This window comes from Eptesicus fuscus, chromosome 15 (genome assembly GCF_027574615.1).
Source record: "Eptesicus fuscus isolate TK198812 chromosome 15, DD_ASM_mEF_20220401, whole genome shotgun sequence".
Taxonomy (NCBI): Eukaryota; Metazoa; Chordata; class Mammalia; order Chiroptera; family Vespertilionidae; genus Eptesicus; species Eptesicus fuscus.
The window spans coordinates 20331158-20343956 of record NC_072487.1 but is presented as its reverse complement, the minus strand read 5'-3'; the positions used below and the strand labels follow the sequence as shown (position 1 = coordinate 20343956).

General features: G+C 37.5%; 1 protein-coding gene across 1 annotated transcript in view; it reads left to right on the top strand.

Moving 5' to 3' along the window:
* Nucleotides 1–11660, top strand: part of CNTLN (centlein) — a 275134-nt gene extending 263474 nt beyond the window's left edge. Inside the window, exon 27 of the mRNA XM_054727420.1 lies at nt 10372–11660. Within this exon, the coding sequence (XP_054583395.1) occupies nt 10372–10473 (102 nt within the window). The 3' untranslated portion in view covers nt 10474–11660. The remainder of the gene's footprint in view (nt 1–10371) is intronic.
* Nucleotides 11661–12799: the final 1139 nt, after the last annotated feature.

Here is a 12799-nt window from a genome sequence, read left to right as displayed (position 1 = left end):
TTATTTGATTATTAAAATATTTTGAAAATAAAATAATAGAAAAAAAATCCTTTTATGACCTTCCTCTGTGTTGGGCGCTTTATGTCAGCAATTTTCAACAGGTTTGCTGCAATATTTTATAAAACATGCAATACCTGACTATTTAGGGGCACTGAGCTCTTTTCCCTTAGATTCTCAAATGGAAAAATGACCACAGCCAACACAATAGCCCTTCGGTGTGAATGCCCTGTTTTGAACCTTAAATATGTAGGTCATATAATAGAGTTGCATCTTATTGGTCATGTCGCATAATAAGGTTGCATCTGATTGGTTAATTTTAGGTACCAGAAATCCTTATATAAAAGTATAGGCACATGATTTTTTTAAAAAGTCACTTTGGAGCAAAAAAGAAAATTACTCTTTTTTTTTTGGTAAATCAATCAAAATTATACCTATTTTTGGTCTGATTGGCAAAAAAACTTTTTTTTGTTGTGCCCCAGAATTTTAGTAATTAGTTCATGTGTCACATGAGATGAAAAAAGGTTGAAAATTGCTGCATTATGTAATAGAATTCTGAGATCATAGGAGCTGATCTTGTCTTGTGGTTTTCTCTTTTGTGTAAGGGTTAAGCCACAGAATTGTTTCCTATTAAAGAAACTTCTCTGCATTCCTTTGTTGAAAATTTATATTGATAAAATATTAACCACAAAATAAAAAGCTGTTCTGCCATGTGGCAATATGGGACTACACAATAATAATACCTTAGCCAAAAGTGCATGAGAACTAAAAGGTCTAAAACCTTAACATACCTACATGTAATACCAAATGCAAATATATGTCCTCATTACTTCAAGTGCTTCTGATGCAGTTGGTACTTTTTTTTTTAAATATATTTTATTGATTTTCTACAGAGAGGAAGAGAGAGGGATAGAGAGCTAGAAACATCAGTGAGAGAGAAACATCGATCAGCTGCCTCCTGCACACCCCGCACTGGGGCTGTGCCCGCAACCAGGGTACATGCCCTTGACCGGAATCGAACCTGAGACCCTTCAGTCTGCAGGCCGACGCTCTATCCACTGAGCCAAACCGGTTTTGGCACAGTTGGTACTTTTAGATATTTGATCTTTATCAGCACCTACCCTTTATCCCCACAGATTTCTAATAAGAATCACACTGAAAAAATATTTCTAATATCTACTTTTACTTTTTTATGACATAACTGCCTTATAATTTCTTTGAACATGTTTTCTTGTATTAATTTCTTTTTTACATTAATATGCCTTTTAAAACTTACAATTTATGGCGGGGCTCAGTGATTGAACATCAATCTATGACCCTGGAGGTCAAGGTTCAATTCCAGGTCAGGGCACATGCCCGGGTTGTGGGCTTGATCCCCCATGTGGGGCATGCAGGAGGCAGCCGATCAATGAGTCTCTCTCATCATTAATGTTTCTCTCTCTCTCTCCCTCTCCCTTTCTCTCTGGAATCGATAAAAATATATATTTCTTTAAAAAAATACAAAAAAATTCCAAAAACTTACAATTTATGGCAGAGGACAAAAAGCAAATTAATGACTATAATAAGATGGGATACCAACCAAATTAGTTTTGTGTGTGTGTGTGTTTTGTTGTTGTTGTTGTTTTTGTAATTTAGTGAATTGGAGAAGAAACAAAGATAGGGAAACATTGTTCAGGGCAAAACTAGAAAAGCTTTTGGGTAAGAAAAAATGTAATCAAAGTTGTGCTTTAGAAAAATACATGAAATCAGTGTGTAGGATTATTTGGAGGGAGAGGAGACTTGCTTTGTTGTTGCCTTTTCTCTGTTATTAGCTAATCCTCTTCTGGATTTCATTCAGTCCATTTTAGTTCAGATTGTCCAGCTACATTTTCTTGTGCTCGGATAATATCAAAAATTCTGTCTTTCTGCCTTAAATCGAGAATGTAGAATATATACTTTTGATTTTTCATTACCTTTACATATCCTTATTCCTTTTCAGATCTTGTAATGCTGAAGTTTAGAATGGCTGTTTCCCCAGTGCCTTCTCTGCAGAATATGCTTACCTTCTATGGAATGCCTTGCAATGTTGCAGTGAGAGGGTTTATAAATCTCCTTGGCTTTTGTAAAAAAAAAAAAAAAAAGGAAAAAAAAAGTAACTTCTAACCTGAAGGTTTACTGAAAGTTTCTCATTTCAACTCTGAACACATTTACTCTGTTGCTTTCTGTGTTACACTTATAACACATGCACACTCACATTCTACCACCCTGAGCATGTAGTCTTATACACATAAGCCTACATGCTCAGTCACCCTCACAGAGTTCTCACATCGAGCTGAAATAGCAAAAATTTAAAATTCTCCATTTAGAGTGTTGCTTGGATTTTTTAATTTAACGATTTCAAGCCTGTTTTCATGTTTCCCGAAAATAGACAGATGTGGTGTAAAGTCCAAAGGTAAATTTTACATTATGTGTATTTTACCACTATAAAAAAGTTGGGGACAAAAATCAAAGTGAAAACAAATTATAGACATTTTCTGGGCCAAGTGGAAAGCTGCATAGAGGATGACAAGGCCAAGGCGAGTGGAAGTCCCGGAGGGGTCTGTTGAGACTGCTGCTGTGACCTGTGTGATACTTTTTCTTCCCTTTCAAGCATTATTTAATACACAGAGAGTCTGCTGGGAGGTGCCCCTCTTGTAAGTGATCAAGGGCAGTTTATTGGCAGGTGAGAGCCTTGCAGTGGGTTTTCTTGTTGTTTTGTTGATGGTTTCTTTTGCTGTGCAGAAGCTTTTTATTTTGATGTAGTCCCATTTGTTTATTTCCCTTTAGTTTCCATTGCCATAGGAGCTGTGTTGGTGAAGATATTGCTTTGGCATATATCTGAGATTTTGTTGCCTGTGGATTCCTCTAATATTTTTATGGTTTCTCATCTTATGTTTAAGTCCTTTATCCATTTTGAGTTTTGTGGGGCGCGGCTACAGTGTTTGGACAGGTTCAAGCCTTGGACCGATGAGAGGGCACAGTCCTCTCATGGCCACGTGCAAGTCCCAGCTTGGAGGACAGAGCTCTCTAAGCACAATTATAGCCAACAGCTGTAGTTGTAAGCTTGAACCTATGGTCCGAACACGTGGCCCCTCGTGCCTGAGTGATATAGGCTGCAAGTAAACAAAGCTTGATCAGGTGCATGTAATTGAGTAGGATCAAAACTCACGAGAATGTTGTAAACATCTTAACCACGCCCTTCCTTTGCCTCCTGGCATCGGCTATAAAATAAAGACAAGGCTTGTGGGTGCTGGCGCTGTTGGGTCCCCATCAAGGAAGCAGCCTCCCACCGAGTCCCAGCTTTCCTTCTCTTGTCTGTCTTTTCTAATCCTTCATCGCCCCCACTCAGGGTCACTGAACCTGGCCAAAATGGCAAGGCACATAAGGCGCCCTGGGGCTGAGTATGCCATGGCCTTGCTGGCTCCCCACAGAGTTTATTTTTGTGTATGGTGTAATTTGGTGGTCTAGTTTCATTTATTTTCATGTGTCTGACCAAATTTCCCAGCACCATTTATTGAAGAGACTTTCTTGACTCCATATGTTCTTGCCTCCTTTGTCAAATACTAATTGAGCATAGTGGTTGGGGTCGATTTCTAGGTTCTCTATTCTACCCATTGGTTGTGCCAATACCAGGCAGTTTTGAAAACAGTGGCTTTGTAATACATCTTGATATCTGAAACTCCTACTTTGTTCTTCTTTCTCAGAATCACTGCAGCTATTTGGGGTCATTTTTTATTCCAGATGAATTTTTGGAGAGTTCTTGCTAGATCTGTGAAATATGCTGTTGGTATTTTAATGGGGAGTGCATTGAATCTATATAGTGCTTTGGGTAGTAGATTTTTTGGCATTTTTTTTTTGTATCCTGCTACATTGCCGAATTCATTTATTAAGTCTAATAATTTTTTGATGGAGTCTTTAGGGTTTTCTATGTACAGTATCATGTCATCTGAGAATAATGACAATTTTACTTCTTTTCTAATTTGGATGACTTTTATTTCTCCTACTTGTCTGATCGCTTTGGATAGCACTTCCAGTACTTTGTTGAACAGGAGTGGTGAAAGCGGGCATCCCTGTCTTGTTCCTGTTTTTAAGGGAAATGGTTTTAGTTTTTGCCCATTGACTATGATGTTGGCTGTAGGTTTGTCATATATGGCTTTTATTATGTTGAGGTATGATCCTCCTATTCTCACTGCTGAGTGTTTTTATCAGAAAAGGGTGTTGGACTTTGTCAAATGCCTTTTCTGCATCGATTGATATGATTATGTGATTTTTGTCTCTCAATTTGTTTATGTGATGTATCATGTTTATTGATTTGCAGATATTGTACCAGCCTTGCATTCCTGGAATAAATTCCACTTGTCATCGTGTATGATCTTCCTAATGTAATACTGGATCCGGTTTGCTAGAATTTTGTTGAGGATTTTATCATCTATGTTCAGGGATATTGGCCTGTAATTCTCTTTCTTAGTGGTGTCTTTTTAAAATATATATATATATTTTATTGATTTTTTACAGAGAGGGAGAGGGATAGAGAGTTAACCAGATAAATTAACATCGATTTTAATCGATCAGCTGCCTCCTGCACACCTCCTACTGGGGATGTGCCCACAACCAAGGTACATGCCCTTGACCGGAATCCATTCTGGGACCTTTCAGTCTGCAGGCCAATGCTCTATCCACTGAGCCAAACCAGTTAGGGCCTTTGTGGTGTCTTTATCTGGTTTTGGAATTAGGGTAATGCTGGCTTCATAGGAAGAGCTTGGAAGTGTGCCTTCCTCTTGTATTTTTTGGAATAGTCTGAGAAGGATTGGTTTTAGTTCTTCTTTGAATGTTTGGTAAAACTCCCATGTGGAGCCATCTGCTCCAGGGCTTTTGTTTGCTGAAAGCCTTTTGATTACTATTTCAATTTCATCAGTAGTTATCGGCCTATTCAGATTTTTTTATTCTTCCTGATTGAGTTTTAGAAGCTTGTATTTTTCTAGGAATGTGTCCATTTCATCAAGGTTGTCCAGTTTGTTGGAATAGAGTTGATTGTAGTATTTTTTACAATCCTTTGTATATCAGTGGAGTCAGTTGTTACTTCACCTCTTTCATTTCTGATTTTGTTTATTTGGGTCCTCTCTGTTTCTTGGTGAGCCTGGCTAGAGGTTCATCAATCTTGTTTATTCTTTCAAAGAACTAGCTCTTGGTTTCATTGATCTTTTGTATTGTTTGGTTTGTTTGTTTGTGTTTTTTTGTTTGTGTGGGGTTTTTTTTTGTTTGTTTGTTTGTTTTGGTCTCTATGTCATTTATTTCTGTTCTGATCTTTATTATCTCCTTCCTTCTGGATACTGTGGGCTTTTCTTGTTGCTCTCTTTCTAATTCCTTAAGTTGCAAGGTTAGATAATTTATTACCAGTTTTTCTTGTTTTTTGAGGTAGGCCTGTAGAGCTATGAACTTCCCTCTCAGAACTGCTTTCATTGTGTCCCATAGAGTTTGGATTGTTGTGTTTTCATTGTCGTTTGTTTCCAGGATGCTTTTTATTTCTTCTTTGATCTCTTTGGTAACCCAATCATTGTTTAATAGCATGCTATTTAGCCTCCAAGTATTTGATTTTTTTTCATTGTTTTTATTGTAGTTGATTTCTGTTTTATGCCATTGTGATCTGAGAAGATGCTTGATATGATTTCTATCCTTTTGAATTTGAAGAGATTTTGCCTGTGTCCTAATATGTGGTCTATCTTTGAAAATGCCCCATGTGCACCAGAGAAGAATGTATATTCTATAGCTTTGGGGTGAAATGTTCTGAAGATGTCAATTAAGTCCATTTGATCTAGTGAGTCATTTAGGATTGCTGTTTCTTTGCTGATTTTTTCTTTAGAGGATTTATCCAGTGGTGTCAGTGGGGTATTAAAGTCCCCTACTATGACTGTATTGCTATCGATCTCTCCCTTGATATCTTCCAGAAGTTGTTTTATGTATTTGGGTGGTCCTGTATTGGGTGCATATATGTTTACTAGAGTTATATCTTCTTGTTGAATTGCTCCCTTTAGTATTATGTATTGGCCTTCCTTATCTCTTGTTATGGCCTTTACTTTGAGGTCTATTTGTCAGATATAAGTATTGCAACCCCAGCTTTTTTCTCATTTCCATTTGCCTGAAAATTTTTTTTCCATCCCTTCACTATCAGACTGTGTGAATCCTTTGTTCTGAGGTGGGTCATATTTTCTTATCCATTCAGCTACCCTATGTCTTTTGATTGGAGCATTTAATCCATTTACGTTTAATGTTATTATTGATAAGTACTTGTTTGTTGTCATTTTTATTTTTAATGTTTGTGTTTCTTCTTGCCAGAAAGGCCTACTCTTGCATGAATTTCATGCATCGGGCCTCTAGTACATATATAAATACATAATGTATATGTGTGTTTATATATACATTGTGTGTATATCTATATATTTATTATACTAAATTTTGCACCATTCATTTTACAATACTCAAACAACATTGGCCTTTCTTAAGTCTCAGAGTCTCACTGAATCATATCTTTTGTAAAAGCAGGTGTAATACATAAAATTTAATATATTCACTTTCAGTATGACTCAAACTAGATTAAAGTCAATTCTATTTTTAAACAATATCTCTATGATAATATTTTTTTCAAACCAAAAACAAGAATGAAAATGGTGAAATGGTATCAAGCATTTATTAAATACCAGGCATTATTAGTCTAACTTCCCACATTTGCTCATTCAATCTTTAAACCAACGCAGGTAGGAATTTGCAGCCCGATTCCACATCTAAAGTTTCTGCAGCTTTTATTAAGTGTTCCCCAAATGAATGACCTCAACAGCAATGAGGATGATGACCCTTTATCAGCCCTCCACCTCTCTGATGGAAGCAGAGATCCCTGTTAATTCTGCTCCCCCCTGGGGGGTTCAGCTGCTTTCCCACCTTCTTCTGAGCTGGGAGAGCTCAGTGTGCACCTTCCCTCTCCCACATCAAGGCAGCCGAGCCTGTCCTGCAGAGTGGCAGGTGGCAGAGGAACTCTGGGTATCTAGTTGGGAGATGGGAGTGACAGAATGAACCAAAGCGTGGCTAAAAAGACGAGAGAAGTGTGGTTTCTCGGCTGCTCGCGTGCTCTGGCTCAGGAAAGACAACACTAATGTTTCCAGCTTTCCAGCTTCCCCATCGGTCAGAGCCACCGGGTCCCAGACCAGCACCACTCTGGGCCACCACACCACCAACGCCGCACACTGCGCATGCTCTCTCGCTTCCCAATCGCCCTCACGGCCAGGATGACGTGCTGTCTCTCAAAGGACTCTGCTGTTGACTGATGATACCACCACGGGCACTCTGGTCCAGATGCACCGGGACAATCTACTGTCTGTGTAAACATTTAGAACCATGCTGCTAAAATTGTTATCTATCTGCTTCTTCCAAGACCTTCAAGATACCCTGTTCTGCCCAAGGATCTAGAACAAAGAGCTGTTCTGAGTGGCCATGTCACTCAGCAGTGTGGGTTTATTATTGCTTGGTTCCTCCTGGGACTTTAATTCTTCCCGTTTTGCATTTTTAATCTGTTTCTGTCAGAAAAGATAAAAGGTGGGATTCCAGAAACTCATATAAAAATAAACATGTTTCCTTGGTTAAAAAAAAGAAAATGGTGAAAATGTTAATCTTGTCCCTTAGATTTTTGTTACCTTTAATTATTTTCTTTCAGCACAAAAAATAATTTTTAATTTTACATTATTAAGGACTACATTCCAATTAGTGCTGATGCTCTAAGTTATATGACTATGTTCCAGTCATGGTCTTTAGGCTTTGTTATATTTCCCACGTGGCTCTCAACATCTGCAACCATCATTCATATCTTACTTTTATACAGAAACACCTCTAAATGAAGCCACTATTTGTAAGTGTAAGTGATAAATTTGAGATTGTCAGTGGCTTAGCAGTTGCTAAAGGCAAACATCTGCAGGTGTTTCCATGTAAGAGAAACTGAATATCTGTGTGAAGTCAGGAGAAATCCCTCCAGTAATAGAAATCACCTTTTACAACAGGGACAGGCAGACTAACTAGGAAGACCCACTTTAAGACTACAGTGTAGACAAGTAAAATTATCACATGTCCTTAGCTGAATTTTCAAACTAAGAAATCTCACATAGTATCAACTCTTTACCTTTCCATTTTTCTTCTGATGCTGAGGAGTTCAAGCTTGTGTAACTCTGCATTGTCATTACCAGGAGTATTGCTTCTCCTTTTTGATGCAAAAGAAAGAAGTCAGGCAGGCTTTCTGGGCTTTGTATTCCCTGGCATGTGCCATCGGAAATGGAACTTGAGGCAGCATACTTGTTGGGAATGGAATGTTAGAGGGAATGAGGGGTGGAGAGATTAACCAAGAGCCAATGGGGGTGGGGGGGAGCATCTGTTATACTTTCAACAATAAAGATATCATATATATGTGATAGGGCAAGTGAGAAAAAAATCTTTGCTGTTGTCCCATCATGTTGCCACTTCAATCCAACTACAAAATCCCACCAGTACAAGAGCGGTTGTGCTTTCTGTATTTGAGGGGGTTCTGAGGAGCCTTAGCCCCTCCAGAGTCATAGGGAGAAACTTTAATTGACTCTAGACTGACTGTATGAACTAAACTCCAAAGTAGTAGAACGTTCAGATCTTTTGTTTTTAAAACATTTTTCACTTTAAAAAAAATATGGCAAACAAAGAGACCATGTGAATTTTTAAGGACTATTCAAGGCATGTCATATTTTAAGTATAGTTTCAGTTGTTAATGTAGCCAATCTATATTCTTTTTCATTGATTCTAAGATGTCATTTCCCCACATTTTTACATATCTGAAATTGGAATGCATATGCAGTATGGATATATTCATGTAGTAGAGTTTTTCACAGGAAAGGCTGTTTCTTAAAAATCAATGTGTGCCTTTTATATTCAACAGTATCTTAGAACTGAATATACATGACATTTTGGTATCTTAAGCTTTCTGTAATGTTAAGTGTCCAGTAAGACCAATGTGTAAAGCTCTGATATAAACTATAGATTTAGTCTGTCCTGATGGACACAGACTTCCTTAAGGATAAGGCAGTTTGTTATAAAGATAAGAAGGAAGTTAAACTAGAAAGTTATTTAGGATCTGACACAATTCTGTGGAGCAGCTTCAGTCTCTAGTTCTCCTTCAGGACCTATGTAATGTGGGTTTTGTGCACACACGCGTGTGTGTGTGTTCACACGTGAAAGCATGTGTATTCAGGCACCTGCGTGTGTCCCTGTCTGGACTATTTTCACTGCTGCTGGCCAATCTTTTTATCCAGTTCAAATTTGGACAAGAACCATCCTGGTGGTTTAGCTAATTGTAATCACCTTAGCTGAGCATAGCTGAGCAGCTCATACTGAGGGCGTCTTTGCTCAGTGTTGACCAGTGATATTGTCCGTGGTCATCCTAGCACAGAGAAGGGCCTGTTACAACTCTGTAGGGAAGGGATCCAGCATGACAAGCATTCTCATCAATATGTTCCGGGGGAAAAACACGTAGCTTTCACTGGTTAATCAAAAGGACAATTCCACGAAATGACTTTATGAACTTATTATTATAAATCTTTTATGTGAGACTAGATAGGGAAGAAGGATAAAAGGAAGTGGATAGGGATATGAGGGAGGTACTTGGGGAGCGTTTTAAATTGTATGAGTTGGAGTTCTACAGGCAACCCAGTGAAGCAGCGGGAACAATAAAACTTTACTAGAAAAGTTCTATAAATTATGAAATTTAAAAATATACTCTACATTTCATAAACTCAGCAGTTTGCAACATGTGTATTACACTTTGATATGCCAAACAAACTTTTCTATAACAACTTAATCAATGGGTATACTTTTGCCATTTTTTTTCCTCTGAAATTTTACCCTACAACTTAAGATGTTCAGCTCTAACACAGACAAGTATATTGATAGTTCTCTCTCATTCTTTTATGAGTGATGAACATACAGTACCACTTCTGTGGGCTCTGGGCCCTAGAGATGACTGTAACCTGCTATTGATCAGCTGATTGAAGATAAATGGCTTAGCTGCTTGTATTGCAGATTACATCATTAACATGGTCAGTAAACCATGAATTGTTCAATAAGGCGTTTATCTTTTTTCATTTTACTTCAGCTCTTTTATCATTTTTATTGTAAAAGACAAAATTACCCACACTAACCAGCAAGATCAGTTGAAAAGAGACCCAGTAGGGTACCATACGAGTGCAAAGTTGCAGACAGCCAAGTTCTAATGGTTTAATGATATTTAGTATATTTTTTGAACTGAAGAAAATATAGACTTTTGATAACCCTTTTTTTCCTGTGTTTCTCTTACAGCTTCCTTTCGCCTCATATTTACTAGAAGCAATACTGGAGAAAATAAATGAAAAAAAGAAACTGGTTGAAGTGTATTTCACAATTATGAAAGATATTAGATGATATTACAATGAAGAACTTTTTTTTCAAATGTGAAAACTTTTTATGTGGTGTGATTGGAAAACATGCATTGCAATCCTGATACAGTATCTACTCTGACTGTCAATATTCAGGTTCAATACCAAAATAGAAGTCTCCAAAACTAATTAATTGCTGAACACACGAGTGAAACTAATTAAGTGCATAGCCATTTAAAAGGAAATGGTGTAGCATTTGATTGTTGAATACAAATATTGCCGCAAATCAATGTAAACTTAAAAATGATTTTCTCTTCAGTGTGTTAGAAGAAATCAGAACAAGCTTGGCACACTCACATTGGGCTGAACATAAAAACAAAAAGATGTAAAAAGAGGATTTAGTATTTTAAGATTTATAAAGAAACTAGACTTTTTACATAAAACTGCTATAAATGGCCTTAAATCATCTAGTGAGCACAACATTTGTATTGTAAGCAAATATAAGATGAAGCAGCATAACTTAAGGATGAGCATTCAGTGAAATAACTTGTATGGTCCAACTATATTTGTTCTCAATATTCTGGATCATATAGGAGATACTGTATTTTCTTAGAACTATTTGGCAAAAATAAAAATATTTTCTCCTTCTCTCTCCCTCTTTTTAAATATCATATTCTTTGTGTGGTCATATAAATTAGCAAGGGACCACAAACGCAGTGTATAAAATTAGGCTAGATTCTACTGGAGTCAACTAGAGTTAAATTCTTAACAATGGTGCCATCCATGTTTGGTTCCTTTAATCCACCAAACTTGTGCCTGCCTCCAGTTTCTACCCTTGCTATTCTCTCTTTCTAGAATACTCTGTACCCAACTTTTCTCATGACTGGCTCCTTCTCATCCTTCAGGTGCAGGTTCATCTTACGTATTCCTTCAGAGACACAGTCCCTGGCCACCTTACACTTTAATTTCATTTTTAACACAGCATTGTCTACTTTATGTGCTCACTTATTTTCTTATTGTTTTCCCCCACCTTTAGAATAGGTCCCATGAGGTTAGGCTGCGGTTGGCAAATCTGGCTTGCCACCTGTTTTCGTGTGGCCTACCAGCTAAAATGATTTTTACATTATTAAATGTTGTGTTTTTTTTTAAGGAGAATAATGTTTTGTAGCATGTGAAAGTTATATGAAATTCAGATTTTAGTGTCCATCAATAAAGTTTTATTGGAACACAGCGGTGCTCATTTGTTTGCGCATTGTTTATGGCTACTTTCACACTGCAGCAGTGAAGGTGAATCGTGGCAGAGACTGTGTACGGTGCACTCACCACCTTGCACTGCTGCTTGGCACACTGAAGATCACAGTGACACAGTTAGAACTTGACAACACTTCAAGGGCCACAAATACCACAATTCTGTGACTCTTTTAATGCCAGTGTATATCCATCATGTCAAAACAAGAAAGAGAAAAATGTCAGATGTCACACTTTTTAAAAATATGTTTTTATTAATTTATGAGAGGAAGGGAGAGGGAGAGAGGAATAGAAACATCAAAGATGAGAGAATCATCGATTGGCTGCCTCCTGCATGCCCCACACTGGGGTTTGAGCCCACAACCTGGGCATGTGCCCTATGAACCATGACCTCCTGGTCCATAGGTTGATGCTCAACCACTGAACCACACCGGCCAGACCAGATGTCACACTTTTAAGGCATAGTGGAATGTGAATTATTTTGCTTTTGAGTTAGATGGCAAAGCATTGTATTTATTATACAGTGCCACTATACCTATATTAAAAAGAACTCGATGCATGTCAACATTACATAACCATAGTACATTGTTAAAATCAGGAAACTGACATAGACCATATATGAGATCCACAAGTTTTTACATTCTTTTTTTTGGGGGGGGGGTTTAGGAAATTTTATCATATGTGTAGCTAATATAACCTCACAGAGTTTTGCCATCAACACAACGAATACACACACACACACACACACACACACACACACAGAGGCACACATCCTATTGGTTATTTCTCTGAAGAACTCTGGCTAATACACCAGATTTTGGCTATCACTTATAAAATTACTCTGAATATTTGTGTATAGATTTTTGTATGAACAAAAGTTTTCCTTTTTCTAGAATAAATGCCCATGAGTGTGACTGCTGGTCATGTAGTAAGTGTGTTTTCCATTTGGTAAGAAACTGCAAAACTATTTTCTAGAATGGCTATCCATTTTATAGCCCCACTAACAAAGTCTGAGAGGCCAAGTTGGTCTTCATCTTCCGGACTTGGTACTTTTTACTTTAGCCATTCTAATAGGCATATAATGGTAATGTTTTTATTTTTAAGTTTTGTTCTCTCCTTGGTCA